Source organism: Diadema setosum, chromosome 22, assembly GCF_964275005.1.
Source record: "Diadema setosum chromosome 22, eeDiaSeto1, whole genome shotgun sequence".
NCBI lineage: Eukaryota > Metazoa > Echinodermata > Echinoidea > Diadematoida > Diadematidae > Diadema > Diadema setosum.
The window spans coordinates 18,949,598-18,966,271 of record NC_092706.1 but is presented as its reverse complement, the minus strand read 5'-3'; the positions used below and the strand labels follow the sequence as shown (position 1 = coordinate 18,966,271).

The window sequence follows — 16,674 nt, the reverse complement described above, 5'->3', positions numbered from 1 at the left end:
AACCTTGCATCCAGTAAAAACTGATGCACAATTGTTTTAGCCAATAGGCGTCTCGTACTGAGTGCGCGAACGCTTGCTTAGTGCGCGAACCTTTGTTACAAGTGCGCGTACTCTTGCTACAAGTGCGCGATAACATGTTTATCACTGTGACTCAGCGTGCGGCCAGTGCAAATCAACACATAGCTCTCGACCAATGAGATCGCAGGATTCTCGCTACCCATTCTATAATAAACACTGTGCCATACAGGAGCAAGCCATACATGTACATTTTTCAGCACATTCCACATCATTTCTTTTGGCAGAAGAATAAAGTGATCACACAAATGGCGTAATAGACAGTTGTGCCAAGATTAAACCATTTCTTCTGACCGTGATTCTTGAAGGCTTCTTCTCTCACAATAATTATTTGAAATTTCCATCAAACTTCCATAGACATAAATTCATTTCTCAAGCAGTCACAGATCATCAGATAGAACAACTCAATAACCATTCAGATCACCATCAGCTGCATGCAAACATTGCACAACCTGGAGTATGGACAATGTGATCGTGCCATGTGTCACAGAGAAGTCAAAGGTACAGGAATACATAAAAGTACAACTTGTAATCAAGCACTACCATCAAAGCATAATTAAAAATACAAACATAATAAATTTTCAGAACATTTAAAGCACTTTGTATTCATTGGAAAACTAATTTCTGTTGATCGCTCTCTTCAGTCAACTTTGTTGCATACAACTGCACACACAAACAATGATCGGAGTGAGCACGACGATCTTTAGCTCTTCCCCATCACTACCGGTATTCAAATTACCAGAACTCTACAGGTAGGTTTATGCATTAAGAAGATAAAACAATTCCAGACTTTAAGGACTCTCAGGCCTTCGGCAGGGGGGGGGGGGGGGGGGGGGGGGGGTTAAGGCTTATTTTACCAAAATTAAGATCATGTCACCATAAAAATGCTATTTGCCATAGCATGCTGGACGAGGGTGAGTAACAAATTCAGGCTTGGGATAAGCCCCCCCCCCCCCCCCCCCCCAAAAAAAAAAAAAAAAAACCCAAATGTTGATCCAAAGGGTTTTACAGGCACAGAAAAAAAAAAAATCCCCTGGAAAAAAAAAAAAAAAAAAATCTAGAAGCAACACACAACGACAAGCAGCAAACCTCTGCCACTGCCAAACAGAATCATTGGGATCACTTTTGTCATATAACTATGCAGGTACACTTTTGGTTTGGTATAGTACAATGTACCCTTTAAAAACAAAATCTAAGATCCAAATAACTACCACAAACTACCTTTCAACCACCTGTTCCTTTTGCAACAATGGTTCTATTCTGATCAAAATCTGTTCAAAATTTTGGAGTAATGCTGCCAACAGACAAATAAATAATTGATGGTGAAAAATTTTCAAATCTTCTTTATAGCAGTGGAGATAAATAAAACGCAAGAATTTGCCAAATGACTGAATAGTATTACCACCCACTAAGAGAATACATTTCCCAAGAAGTTCTGAGTAAAAATTATACACAGTGAAACATGTTCACGAAGGCCACCAAAGGGAAACAAAAGACACAATCACTACAGATGCAATGTACATTGCATGTGGTGTTTACTCTATAGCCAGGTTCATCAATACAGATGCTCAGAAAGGAAGTTCAATACCAGCTGGTACATAGTCAAAATCAGCATGTGATCTCTACACACGCATGGTTACCGACTTAGATTTGACTGAAGTATGGAGTCAGTAACAAGAAGATGAAACAATGCACCGTATCTGTGAAATCCATGGAGTTGTTTTTTGCTTCTAACCTTTATGTTTGATGGTATTAGTTTATTACAATTGTTGGATATAACTCAAAATCACATGTCAATCAAATCAAAGATATTACACAAAACTGGATCAACTTGTACAAGTTGTACAATGTACATAAGACCCCCGGACTTTGTGAAACTGTAGACCGTGTGAGACCGTATGAGTGAGGAAGGCTTTAAAGGTGCATGGTCCCAGTGTTTTAGTCAAATGCGTATGCGGGCGCAAGGCGCAAGTTTCCTATCGAGACCTACGCTATTGACTTCTCTTTGGCGCTTACGCTTTGGCCCACTTTCCCGAGTCCGAAGAAGTCCGATTCAGTGTAGTCAGTGGTCGGATCACAGTTCGGCTTATTATTCGGCTGAGGGGGATGACAGCTATAGCAAACTTCTTTTGTGATGTCATAATAACAAGCACATAAGCACGCACCCTGGCATCACCACAGACTGCGCGATGTGCAGAGAAGACAACGAAGGCAACATTACTTAGCAACACCTACGCACTTTACTCTTGATGACAGCTCAACTTCTGTAATCTTCGTATCAATGCTAACGATGATCGGCAGTATCATCAACAGCGCCATCTACACTACCGGGACTATGTCCCTTTAATATTGTACATTGCACCTCTAAGGCTGCATGTTAAAGGGATGGTACAGTATTGGTGGAGATGAGAATTGAGCTTTTAACTTTTTGCGAGATACCAAGAAAACACTTATGATCAGTACAGAGCATACCATTTTAAGAGGAATTCAAAGTTTATTTGATGAAAATCGGGTTTGGAATGACTGAAACATCCAAAAACAAAGTAAATTTCAGAAGAAGTTTCTCATTATCTCACCAAAAAATTTTAGAAACCTGAAATTACGTCTCAACCAAAACTATACGATCCCTTTAACATGTTGTACGTTGTATGTCAGTGTTATTTCATATAAACACACAGTATCAACACATACACAACCACTACAGAAACTCCAGATTTCATTCAAAAACTTTTAAGTAAGAATCAATAGGCAATACTTGCATTGTACTTGTACATCCACAACAGTCTGTCTGAAATAACGACACTCCTTTCCAGAATTGAAATCTTACTGCTTCATACATCTCAGGAAGCTACCACTCACGATTTCCAAATTGATCAAAGTCTCATCCATGGGCATGCACAAGTTGACATACAAGTAGACACACTGCACATACATACTGTGTAGAACACTGTAACTTTGAGTCTCATTTGACTCAAAGGCAATAACTTCTTGTAACAACAGAATCAATGGTACCCTTGCCGATACTATCATATAAAATTCATGACATTATTTGCTGGTACAGCTTGTATATGATTGATGGGCCTGCAACAACAGAAGTTTTGTTAACTAAAACAACAGAAATGTACCTGTACATCACTGGAAGCTTTAGATGATTAGTTTATGGGAAATCCCCAGATTAGGTGTTCAATACGTACACTGGATAATGATAGCTGTGAATCTGGATGCCATCGCCTCAAAATGATTTAACAACTCTCAGGATACTTCAGGTGACAGGTTTGATACTTTGAAAATCAATTGCCAGCATTGGATGTCGGAATGCCTTGGGCCATATGTCATACACCCATACAAATGTTATGTAGTTGTGTGTGAAGGTACAACCTAATGCATGACAAAAATTTTTTGCTATTTCTCGAGGGGGAGGGAGTGAAATGTGTGCATGAATTAATTTCAAATTGTCAACAAATGCATGTCATACAGCAGCCACTTGAATGAACTGCCGGTTTTCATGCCCAGAAACCATACTGTACATTGTAAATTAATTGAAGACATTTGGAAGATAGAAACTCTTTGGTATGTACAATTTTGGTTTCTTCATGACTATGCTGATGGTAGCATTTCCCATCGTAATCCAAAATATCATTTTGTGTACCCCAACTGAGTTTGCAGATGCTTTCACATGTATGTGACACGAAGTGCACGAGTTAAATGTGACATGCATGCAATGTACATGTACAACGTACACTTGTTTGCAGGCAAATTAGTTTTCACGTTGTACTGCATCTCGATAGCTTGAAACATGGATAATGTGACAGGCACAGCTATCATCCACGTATTGACAGCACCGTTAGCACAGAAGCCATAGCTGCCATTAAAAATTCATGAAGCTTGAATAATGCATGACATGTGGACTCACAGCTCTGAGATATTCAAACAAGTGTCCTGGTGAGTTACACGTGACACACAGGGTACGATATGTACGATGATGTCATTGAAAGACATTGTTGACATAAATTAAGCGTACTTGTAGCAAAGGTTGGGCCCTCTGGCAGCGATATTCATGGGGGATGCTATTAGACCTTGACAACTTCTCCTTGCCTCACATCTTGATCGACATGTACATCAAGCCCCTATGGGCAATGTGTGAGCTTGATGCCTAATATAGTTAGCTCTACACTGAAGCGTAATCTCACAGTAATACCTGATACGCTATTCTCCATGTCAATAGTGAGATCTACAGATAGAATCAAAAGCAGCTTTACCTCAACAAAAACAGAAGGGGAAGACACAAAAGCCTATATTGTACAAAGACATTGATACAACAGTGAGGTAGAGGAAAGCTATTCATCGTACTAGTAATCATGATACAGTAGGCTGTAGCGGTATTGCTGTTATTGGATAATTCAAGCATGCATTATTCAGGTCTGACAAACATAATGGAGGTCTAAAAATACAGCAGTCTCTCCCTAAATATAGACCAGGATGACATTTCGTTCAGTAAACAAATCATTTCCTTTCTTTTCTTTTTTGCTGTATGGGCATCAATTCAAAAGTATTCAGTACAACCAACCATATTCAATCAAGAAAAGATTAAGCCATAGTATCACACATTTCGTGATGCATGCATACGTTGGAGCTGACCAAGACTCAGGTACAACATGCAGTATATTCTGGTGACTGCTGATGACTGTGTAGTACCAAAACATATCATCCAGTGCCAATTTGAGAAATGGATGAGCATGTGCCAAATATCAAGGAGGTACACTTAGATTAGTTTGGCAATGAGTAGTCAATGGAGCTCACTTGTTTGATATCAGCAGTCTGGTTCAATTCCTACAGCCACCTACAATGTCAAATGTTGTGTGTAATGAAGCCCACCTTTGGAGCACACAAGACAAAGAGTGGTCCTTCACACACATCACTGAAGGGACAGGGATTTTATGATTCACACTTGTACAAAAGCTCTTTTACATTTACACAGTTACTGCAGTTTGGGTCTACTCATAAATCTGGTCTGAAACAGGGTGCTACAGACTCACATACATGCTTGCCTAGGGTTAATGCAACTTTTCACCCATTGAAGATGGGCTGATTTTGCTACAACATGCATTTCCCATAGACACCTGCCCGAGTATACTCGGGACTCGTCCTCAACGAGCTAAGGTACAGTACGGTGTATGTAACAAAAACTCACAGACTGGCTTGTATGAGTCGTAAGAAGAATGAGTATATTTTGCCAGTTAACAGCATAGGACACCTGCCCAAGTGCCAATTCAAGTGGGAAAACTCTTTGATTTTTGTAATAACTTTTCTGTAAAAGTGTACAAACACATGAAGCACACCTGAGATCTGCATCTAGGCCTTGAATGTTGCCTCAGTGCGATAGTCCTGATAGATACATAAAGTATTGGTATTATCAGCAAGCCCTACAGGGTAAAAATACAGGCAGGAGAAAATGTGAACATGGTACTGTAACTGATATCACAGCTTAAAGAGGCAGATTTTCTCATTACCATCATTATTATTGTCCGCCTTCACCTGCAAAACTAACATCAATAGACATTCATTCTAAATGCTAATTCAACAATCTCACATACATATAGATGTAGATTGTAATTTTCTGCATTAAAGCATGCAAGGGTTCATGAGCAGTTCAGAAGACAACTATAGGTATCACACAAATTCTGCTGAGCTTTGATTGCATCATGTGATCAGTGGATCAAACAATCGTGAAAAGTAATGGCAAACACAGGGACAAGCATTTGCTCCATACTTCCCCAGAAACAAGCCACAAGCACCCTCCGTCAATGGCCATTCCATGAGCGAGGGACAGCAAGCCAAGAACCCATGCACAAAAGGGGTCCCACTTCACTTTTCAGACAGAGAGCAGGGTGGAAAAACGTGGTGAAGAGATTGCCCGAGCACACACACACACACACACACAGAACAGAACTGACCGTTCGTGATTCAGCCCACCATGTGTACAAGTGGGTGCACCGTGAACCTGATCTAAAACATGCGTTGATTTGATAGTTCTGATAAACGCTAGCTAGCATTTAGGCTAGTCATTAATATACTATGTATGTCATACAGATACTGATGTAAGATGGCTTTCACATAATAATGATACGGGTTCATTTTCCTTCACTCCACAATATTGTACTCGCAAATGTGTGTGTAAACCCATGCATGATCTGATATGTTTCAATACTGACGTACACAATGTACTGGATACAGTGTACCCCCCCCCCCCCCAAAAAAAAAAAAAAAAAAAAAAAATCATATGAATTTGTATTTGGATATACCACTGCATACAGTTGAACAGGATTACACAGTACAGCTGCATACACTGCATGTCACAACAGTGCCTCTTAAATAGTAAACAAGTTCAAATCCAATTACTCAAACTGTTTTCTCTTTGGCAGATGCTTCACAGTTCATGAAGATCAAATTCTAATCAAGTGTAGTCTACTTGCAATTCCTATGACAAAAAAAAAAATAAAAAAATCCTTCAGCCAAAATGATACTAATCTTGCTGTACAAATGTACTACCATCAGTGTATGACATTCACAATCTTTTTACGACTCCAAGACAGTGACAGTTGCACACTGACCACTCTATCTAAAATATGATTGGCATGTACAATGAATGTACAATGTATGTAGTATGAATGTACCTGTGTACAATGTATCTCCACAGATGAGTAGAGATTATCAATTGCTGCACATCCTACAACTACAACAGGGAAGCCAACTGGACTAACATCAACAGGGTTGGGAATATGATCGAGGGCAAACAATATGGCACACTTGTGTACTAAGATGAAGACAAAAACCATGCACTTGCTGTACAGGGGGATTTCTTTGTTGGCAAAAGGGCAATATGAAAACACGGTGCATTACATTTACAATTGTAGGTCACTTGACAACAGAGAAAATCAGGGCAGGGGCTCTTGGATGCTCATGTGATATCAGCTAAACAATCTCACTCTACGGCAAAATAGTGAAGCCTTGAAAGCACAAGAAATCAATGTGTGACTGACAAGGAGAATATGATGCAAAAGGCTCATTCTAATGGCAAATTTATACTGTACTTCTGTACAATGTAGAGTGACAGTTGAACATTGCGATGTGTGCAAATTCTATTCACGGTTGGAATGAAAGCTGCCGTGTTACTGCTTTTGAGACTTGTCATAAATTTTTGCCATCATTATTTTCCTTGTCGTTATGTCATGGGTTTTCTAAAATTTCAGCTTTTCAATGGCAGTGTGAATGGTCCCAAAGTGAAAGTAGTACACGGGTGTATACAGTAAGTCTGGGGAGCAAATTGAGCAAATTGAATGCATGCACGGAAGGGCTGGCATTTTCACCATCCTCTGTGCACTCACTGTACGGCCAGCTGACAATTCCTGTGTAAATTTCCAAATCAGCTCATCATGCAATATCCTGCAGACATGTCATTTCCTCCTCATTTTGACATTAAGCTCTCGGACAGCAGATGACACGGTTAGAAACTACTTGGTGCTCTTTATCTAAATTGTGCATGAGACATACAAAAGTAGGCCCATCAGTGCATGACATTCATGCTACAGTCACACAAAACCCGCTGCTGATTATAAATTCAACATCACTGGAGTGTCAAAAATACATTGTAACAATTGCAACGCCTTATTGCATGGATTTTTACTTGTTCAAAAAGATACACGACATATATACTGTAAAACCAGAAATTTTTGCAAGCATTTTTATTTAGCGAACACGAAAACCAAACTTCGCAAAAATCAAAATGCATGAGAAAGTTCTTGTTTACATGTTTATATTGTACAAATGTACTGTTTATGCATTGAGTGCCAGTGGCAATTCGCGAATATTTCATGCCCTGATAAGGCCGTCGGAATCAGTGAAAATTACATGACACGAAAAAGGCCGTTGGGTCCAATTTGCGGAAATTTCATGCTGTGAATATTTCTGGTTTTACAGTATGCCAACAAGTAACCCGACAATGTTTGTGTATGACCTATTAACCAGTCTGCTGTTCAGAATACTGTAGGCTCTCTGAGTCACTGGAGACAAAAAAATCATGATTCTCCTCGAAAGATAATAGCATGGCATAATAAAAGCACACAATCTAGCACATGTATCACAATGAGAAAGAAGGCAACAAAGTAAACAGACTTGATACCTGTGAGTCAGAATGCTATTTTGACTCACCACCTCAGAAATGGTATGGGGATTTTCAGCAGCAACTAGCATTCTATTTGTATCATCAACGTCTGTGGTGCCTGTCAAATAGACCATTCATATACACTGTTACATCTAAAGTTACTTGTCTCACAACCAAAGTCTACTCAGTTAAATGGGATGGCTAGTAAACTGATCAGTGGGAATCAGTGGGAATACTGGAGGATGATTGTTCCAATCCTTGTGGGATTCATATAAGAGTACATTAGAACTATGTATTGTTGTGTGAAAATTATTTGCTTCAGAATGGTCTCATATTCAAGTAATGTGCAGTTTAATGTTTCCAGGTTAGCATGCCTGTACAACGACGGGGCGATCGTTAACGGCCTGAAGCAAATAATTTTCACACAACAATAGATATATAATGTACTCTTAAATGAATCCCACAAGGATTGGAACAATCATCCCCAAGCATTCCCACTGATTCCCACTGATCAGTTACTAGCCGTCCCCTTAAAACAGCAGAAGGCATCCTCCTTGGACCCAGCACGAGCATACTCACAATGAGTCTGTAACAGTTACAGAACACCAGTAGCATATACAGCTAAAACAAACAGAAAGGCTTTACTTCAATTGAAAACTGCATTGCTGTTCTTCAAGTGTGTGGGCTACGTCATTCAATTCACAGGGACGAGGTTAATCAACACCTGTATCCAATAATATTATGCAAATAATGCACAGGTGAGAGTGTTAGTGGAGATGTAGCGCACTCAAGGATATAATGGTAAAACAAGCAAGAGGCGCAGCAAAGTACATGTTGCATGACATTGTGACTACCCAAGAGTGAGCTGCATCACCAAGAATGTCACAAACTTCAACTTGAGCATTATTTGTTTTATAAAATGGGTCGAATATGGTGTCCAAATATCAGTCAGCTACATGTAATTGAAGAACTGGCTCAAAAGCCAAGATATCCAAAGATGTTCGTATCAAACATGGATTGCACAAACTAGAAGTTGTTTACAAATACACATATACATGTATCAGACATTTGAGAGCGCGCCTTGCACTGTAATACGCGCTTGTAACAGACAAATTGCGCTCTGCTAAGTACATGTATGCGTAGTGATGTCTGTGAGCATACAGTTATGCTCTTTCAGTAATGCCACAGGATGACACGCCGTGCTGTTACGCTTTTTCGTTGAACACTTTTAGCATGCCTGTGTACGTTGGTCAGAAAATAGAGGGCACACACAAACAAACTGTACATGTACAGTGTACATTACAACTGTACATACACTGTACATTTCATGATTTTTCTCCATTTAACAGAATATCTTCTGCACATGTAGTATTCAGATTTCTCAAAGCACTGTCTTGTTTTTTGTTTTTATCCAGGCCAGCTGTTGGCTGTGGTGCAAAGCAGGATAGCATGCTTAAAATGTTATCGTGATGCTTTTGACAGAAACAGGTGCAAGCATCAATTAATGAGTGATTAATGCCCATGTGTTGCAGGTCCATAAACTATTCAGTTCTTGGGAATTGGTACTACAACTTGGAAAAATGGGGTGTCTACCAACTCACCTCCTATCCATTCAAACTATGCACAGAAAACACTATACATGTATAGCAATGAATGTAAATAGACATTCCATCCTGCCCACCCGTCAGCATAGATCTACTACACACACTGTGTACTCAACATGCAGAGTGGACAGATTCACCTGCTGAATGTTATCCCAGTTCATTTGTCTATGGCAGCTGTGATGACTGATGTATATTGATAACATTACGTATTGCTTGGTCAGACGAGATGAGCCACAGATAAGCTTCGTGAACATTCTCTCTTGGAACATAATCTTGTGGAAATAAGCACTGGATCTGAATAAATATTAAATGTAGTCTATTCTCAACTGACTGCCCTGGAGTGCTCCAATGACCGTGTGGTGATATTGAAAGTCAAGCAAGGAATGAGAACAGTGTACTTGTATTATATCCAAATGTACACATCAAGCTTATAGAATGCTAGATGATCTTGGCTAAATACATCCATGAGATCTACATGTACACTGTAACTACAAAAATTTCCAACATTCTATACCACAAAATGCAGCTGTACTTATAATTACAGCATTGTGGTTTAGAATTAAAGATGTCCTATTTCACATTGTAAGTCCAATCAAGGGGGATGGCAATAGATAGGTCTGCAAGTTTCTACTGTACTTATTGTGACTGCAAAAAGTCAAAGAAATATTGACTGAATGCCATTTTCAAGTTGTGAATGTGTGAATGTAAACAGTACGGGGCACGACATTAGCAGTGTCCCACCAGAAATAAGTGTTGAGCCACTATTTTAATGAAAATGTACATTTGTATGCAACTGCTTGTAGATTGGTATTGAAATTTGGCTGAGACAAAAACAGAACAAAACAGAACAAAACAAAAATCTTTTTGACCAAATATAATGCCTTATCACATAGTTATGAGTTTAGCCATGGAGACTACATGTAGCAGCTCTGGCAACCTTCATCTCAGCATAGACTAGCTAGCATGCATGCAGGGCCACCAAACCAAACATCTACACCTGTACCTTTTCACTCTACAATGTACTTGTTCAGGATTCACTAAACTTGTACGAACAGCGACAAAAATGATGATCCACTAAACATAAATTTTACGCTCACTTGCCGTGAGACATACAAATTTCAAAAGCACTGCAATTGCTTCATATGAAAATAAAATAAGCATGGCTAAGAGTTGCCCCAAAGAAAATCATGGTATACACTGTACAGTGTACAAGATCTTAGCTGAACAGTTTGTATTTAATTTTTAATTTACTATTTCCTGATTGTTAGCACCCACTCTCCATCAGTTATCACCATTGCGCTCCAGCATGATTAATGACATATGCAAGAAAGTTGAGATTGTTACACTACATTACATCATTGTATACTATTATTTAAAGACATGAAAGAAAAATCCTTTTTCTTTTCCGGCAACCATGCTCAAAAGAATGAATCATCATAAAGACATGTACTGAGTGACCATTTTCGTTTCAAGTATCTACAAATATAGTTTCCTGCCTGTTTGTTCATTTGTATTCCATCATTTACATGTACAAATTAATCTCAGTTGCAATGAGGAGCAATTATACAAAATCATAAATGCTACACACAGTGTAATTTTGAACTCCTTAGGCGTCTTCAGAATAACTGAAATATTTATGAAATAATTCATTCCTGAAGTACTGTAGTGCAATATTCAGCCAAATATCTTCCTTCCCAACTGATTTAAATTATGTAATCAAATGTTACAATGTAATATATGTAAATTACCTGGTACATGATGTGTGTACATATATCTGGTTCCATGACATTTGCCCCTGTGACAATTGCTGCAATGACATATGTGCATGCTGAGTCAAACATCAATTCTACCCACAAACATAACCCTAACCCTTAATTCTAATCCTCACATCAAACTACAATGTACAACATGTACAATGTATACCGTAACCCTATCACAACCCTAACCCTCACCTTAAAGTCCTTGGAGAAAGTAAGATTGGACCAATTGTTGAAGGAGCAAATGTCATGTCATCAAATAGTATCTCAAAGAAACAATCTTTTTTTGGTGAGGGCATCAATAAAACCACAGTAAAAGATCTGTGAGCAAAATTGGCAAGGCATTCAAATACGAGCACAATTTATACAGAGATTAAGTGTCAATAAATCTTTAATGTGTCAACTAACACAGATAGCAAACATGCAGAAGCAAAGCTGATCACGACATGTGTGTGCATTATGACTCTTTAATACAGAGAAATCCTCTTCTTTTAGTGACACCAACAGACTATTGAAAATGTGATTTTGCTTTCATTAAGTATCAGAATAAACCTGAAACCATTGTTCCAGAAAAAGGTACAGCTTTTCATAATCAGGACTTTCAAGTAAAACTGTACATCCGCAGGTTCAGGTTTGATAGTGCACAGTACTTTCATTTACATGTACAGTACTAGTATACCATGTCTGATCAGTACAGTGTAGTACATGTGCATGTCTACTGTAGCTCTTATTTGGCAATTGCTTGCAATGAAGGCTGATAAAATGAAGATTTTTTTTTTAATGCCTTTGTATCATCTTCTGCTCTTTCCCTTCAAATGTGTCATTCAATTCACACATGTACACGTACACATACGCTTGTACACTTGTAGATGTACTTTACATACAGTTTTTTGTATACTACTGTACATGTATGTTGTACAAACTACAGTACAGTAAAAGTGGAAATTTTTGCAGTTCGAAATTTTCACCCATTTCGTTCAACCAGATGCCTGCATGAAAATAAAAGCACACAAATATTTTTGCTTGCTATATGTTCCAGTACTCAAATGTCTTGATTCCACGTAATTAAAACATGCGAAACTCGTCTTTAGATATGCCGCTGAGCGCGAGAAATTACTCACAAAAAAATATCCGCCTTTACAGTAAATTGTACAATCTGTACAGATGCTGACTACACCATCATGACTTGTCATTCAGTCACATTTGAGATACACTCTATGAGAGTATGCCCTAATAAGATCACACAAGTAGAGATTACAAACTTGGCATACAATATGCAGGGCCTACATGTGATAATACCCTCTTGTGAGCACAATCTGTTTGCATATTTTACGCACACTGATCGTAGCTACCATACTGTGGACAAGTCTTTCAGCTCTAATATTCCTCATGCATGCACAGAGTTTACAAACAATACATCCCTTCTGGGGTGTGCCTTCTTGTATGGGTGTAATAAAATAAAAATAAAAAAAAATGTTTGCATAAATACTATAGTTGTATTAGAATGTCATTTACAGAGCAAGTACACTGCATCAGTTTTCCTACACAGTCACTGAAACTATAACAACGAATGGAACAGTTGACTCACTCATTAAACAAAGTGACAACATGTTTGTTTTCTGGTACACATGTATGCATCTTTGAACTGATCATCTGCACAATGCAAATACAGTTTTTGCTGCTTTCAAGTCTCTACACACTTTTTACACACTAAATGTTGTGATTATTTTTCATTTGATGCTAATAACTCATACCCTGCTATCAAAATGTACTGTAAAATTTGTAATTTCCACAAGGGTTTAATTTTCGCAAATTTTACAATCGCTGTTGGGTTGAAAATTTTATACCACATGCAAAACTATCATCACCTGATCTTGATTGCATACGGTGGTGGAATAAACAGACAGGCATTGCCATTAGAGCACTTGTACGATAGCCTTGGTGTCAAGTCGAAAAAATGTCTGTGATGTCCTCCTTCACAAAAATACATATGTACAGGAAAATAACAGCTTTTACAGGTAACCCTTTGGTGATACAGCTGTACAGTTGAAACTTGAAGTGGAAGGTGGCTCTGTTTCATGAACTATTATTCAAACCTCCTTTTTTTTGGGGGGGGGGGGGGGAGGTGGAGGCAGTTTCTCACTATCATTAGATGAAGCCAATACAAAATTTGTACATGTATCATACAGTGTATGAGTGTCCCCTAGAGCCTTCATACTTTAATACATTGTACAGGTGGAGGCCTACTACTTTGGGATTAAGTCTACTTTCTCAAACAACTACACATGTACTGTGTCCTGCCGACACATTCTGGTCTGGTGTACAGCGGTGAAATGTAGTTCTTTACAAATTTAATGGCAACAACAATACATAAAACATCTTTCCTATTTCTTCAGGAAGAGGTGGTTGGTACAGATTAAACAAATAGAAAAGAAAGCAAGTTAAAAAATGCCAATAAACAGAAAACTTTTTTTTAAAGATGTATTACGCCCTAATCTGATAAGGCTCACAAGAAAAAAAACAAACAAACAAACACAAAAGATTGAGGAATGCATGTTAGGACACATCTAGACATGGTAGTATGGATTACTCTGTAGGTTGTCTAACAGCCCTTTCAGATATTAAAAAAAAAAAAATCTCTTGTAAACATCTTTATAATATGAATTGTGACCAAGTACATGTATATCATTTCATCTTTCAGAAGCTTTTAAATGTGAAAAATATACAGTAGGTCCTACAAATGTAGCCCTTTCAGACAATAGAAACATATATCTTAGTACTAAGTTGTAATCATGTTTATGCATCGCAATTGTAAATATAATCTTGCAATTGTAAATATAATCTTGATTTGAGTTTTAGATAAAATGTACAAGCTTCCTGATTTGTCAATCAAACTCACAAAGCACATGCTAGCTAGTTAGTGTAGTGCAGCACAGGCAGCGAAAATGTGTACATTATAGTGTAGAGCTACAATTGTAAGCACCGCCTCCTCAATCCTGTTTTGCACTTTTAAGCCTTTTAGACAGGAAGTACTCACCATGAATTGAGCAAATCAAGATTTGAAAACACTGACATACATTGAATTGCTAACGAGATTCTAGAATTGTGATTACAACAATCTGCTTTCAAATGCAAGAAATATCTCAGTTACCGATTTTTGCGATTCTTCAAAACAGGCATAATGATATAATCGTGAAACAAGAGGGATTTGTTGCACTGCTGGGGTAAATAATTTGAAATGAAAGAACACGCTGTCACAATGTATATAATTCCTGGAAGTTGTGCTTCCACACAAACAAACAAACAAAAACACAGTCAAAGTGTATAGCATTTGTGCACTCTGTGTCAAACATGCCCAAATACATAACGGTACATATAAGATAAAGTCAACTCCGTTGAGAGAGTTCAGGCGATCATAATTTTACGGGAAAGTAAATGAATGGAAACAGTGCTACAAGTATTTACCTGCAATTCGGTGGTGGATCTAGTGTGATTTCAGCCAATTCCTTTTGGATTCTGTCCAATGAAAACATGTGAAATGCACAATCAGATCCAAGTACTCATTTGAGTAGAGCAAGGTACAATGGAAAGAAACTAAAGTATTTTGCCTTGTTTGGGGATATCAAGTCTACATGTGGCAAATCATGTTTCTCTGTGGAAAAAAACTAAAAGCTTTAAGACAGTGCATGATACCAAAGAAGAGTGAGTTCCAGTCTGGCTTCCCATTCAATTACATTGCTGGCTGAAACCAGCTACTGCAGCTAGCTTAGGACAATGCATAATGCAGTCTGAATCGAATGTTATAAACTCATGAACTAAAAAATACTTATTTCTGCTTAGCGGAGGAGGGAATCTCCAAACAAATGGTACTGTGCACTATGGATCGCTGAAAGGAACCCAAATGTATCAAAACATTTGTGATTATTTCGCTACTTTAGGCGAAATAACAGTTTTTAGCTTATATGCAAATTAGGTAGCTTGCTGGTAAGTGGAGCGCTGAAGTGGACTTTACATACACATCATGTCAATGGCCGTTTTCTGATTAATGCCATTGATCGCATGGCGCTACGGCACGGTACACACACTGAAATCCGCCCGATTGTTCACGGCATGCCGATTGTAAATACCCCTCTAGATTTAGAGTCCGATTTAGAGTCACAATTGAAAAGGAAACGGGTTGGAATATCGGCATACCTTTTGGCGCTGGAGCTAAGAGGACTCTTAGATCCCCATTTTCCCATGGAATGGGAAGGTTTTCCTTCTCTATTCCCTCGTTCTTGGGAGGAATTTCCGCCTCTTCGTCCACCACCTCCACCAGCCGAGGTCGGACGGCTACTTCCAGAGCTTGAAGCAGCAGAAGTCGCGGGTGTGGATCCCTGAGATTGGCCCTCCGAAGCTCTGCTATTGTTCGGCATTTTTGCCTTTTAACATCAGCCAACGATTCTGTAAACAGAAGAAATAATATCATTAGAAAACAAAGATAGAAAATTACAAAATCTGCGCCTCGCGAGTTACAGTTCCCGGGGCAATACAAAAAAGAATATGATCATCAAATTTTACATCTCGATGGAATTGGACACATCACAAACGTTGTTCAAACTGCAAATTCTACACGGATTTATTTACTCAGCTTCAATATTCTAGTCATCTAAATCTCTAAAGGCGGTAATTAAAAACAAATGGGAAGTCAAACATGGGTCGTTTCATGAAAATTTTTATTTGAACACAATGAAATCGAGTTGAAAAAACCCCGTCTGGTCATATCCTCCCCAGCGCACACAAAAAGCGATTCGTTGAGCCGCTCACACACACACACACACACACACACACACACACGACACAAATGTCGTGACGAAACGAACAAAGATTTGGGTCGATTCTTGATAAATCTGCCAATACTCAATCCAATGAGGCTCATGCATGGTGTAAATAATATATAGAAGTCAAGTACCTGATCGTAGACTAATTGCTGGTGAAATATTCCAGAAATATTCCGAAATTGATAAACCTATTCAGAGCAGAAAATTCAGAGCTGAGAGGGGATCCCCACACGCAGAGCGATATGCCAGTTGGTCGC

At 38.6% G+C, this 16,674-nt stretch overlaps 1 protein-coding gene across 1 annotated transcript in view; it reads right to left on the bottom strand.

Moving 5' to 3' along the window:
* LOC140245546 (ubiquitin-conjugating enzyme E2 E1-like) overlaps window positions 1–16,674 on the bottom strand; it is a 76,156-nt gene extending 59,482 nt beyond the window's left edge. The window contains exons 1-3 of the mRNA XM_072325111.1: window positions 16,549–16,674; window positions 15,792–16,040; window positions 15,063–15,113 (exon numbers count right to left, since the gene is read on the bottom strand). Of these exons, the coding sequence (XP_072181212.1) occupies window positions 15,063–15,113; window positions 15,792–16,012 (272 nt within the window). The 5' untranslated portion in view covers window positions 16,013–16,040; window positions 16,549–16,674. The remainder of the gene's footprint in view (window positions 1–15,062; window positions 15,114–15,791; window positions 16,041–16,548) is intronic.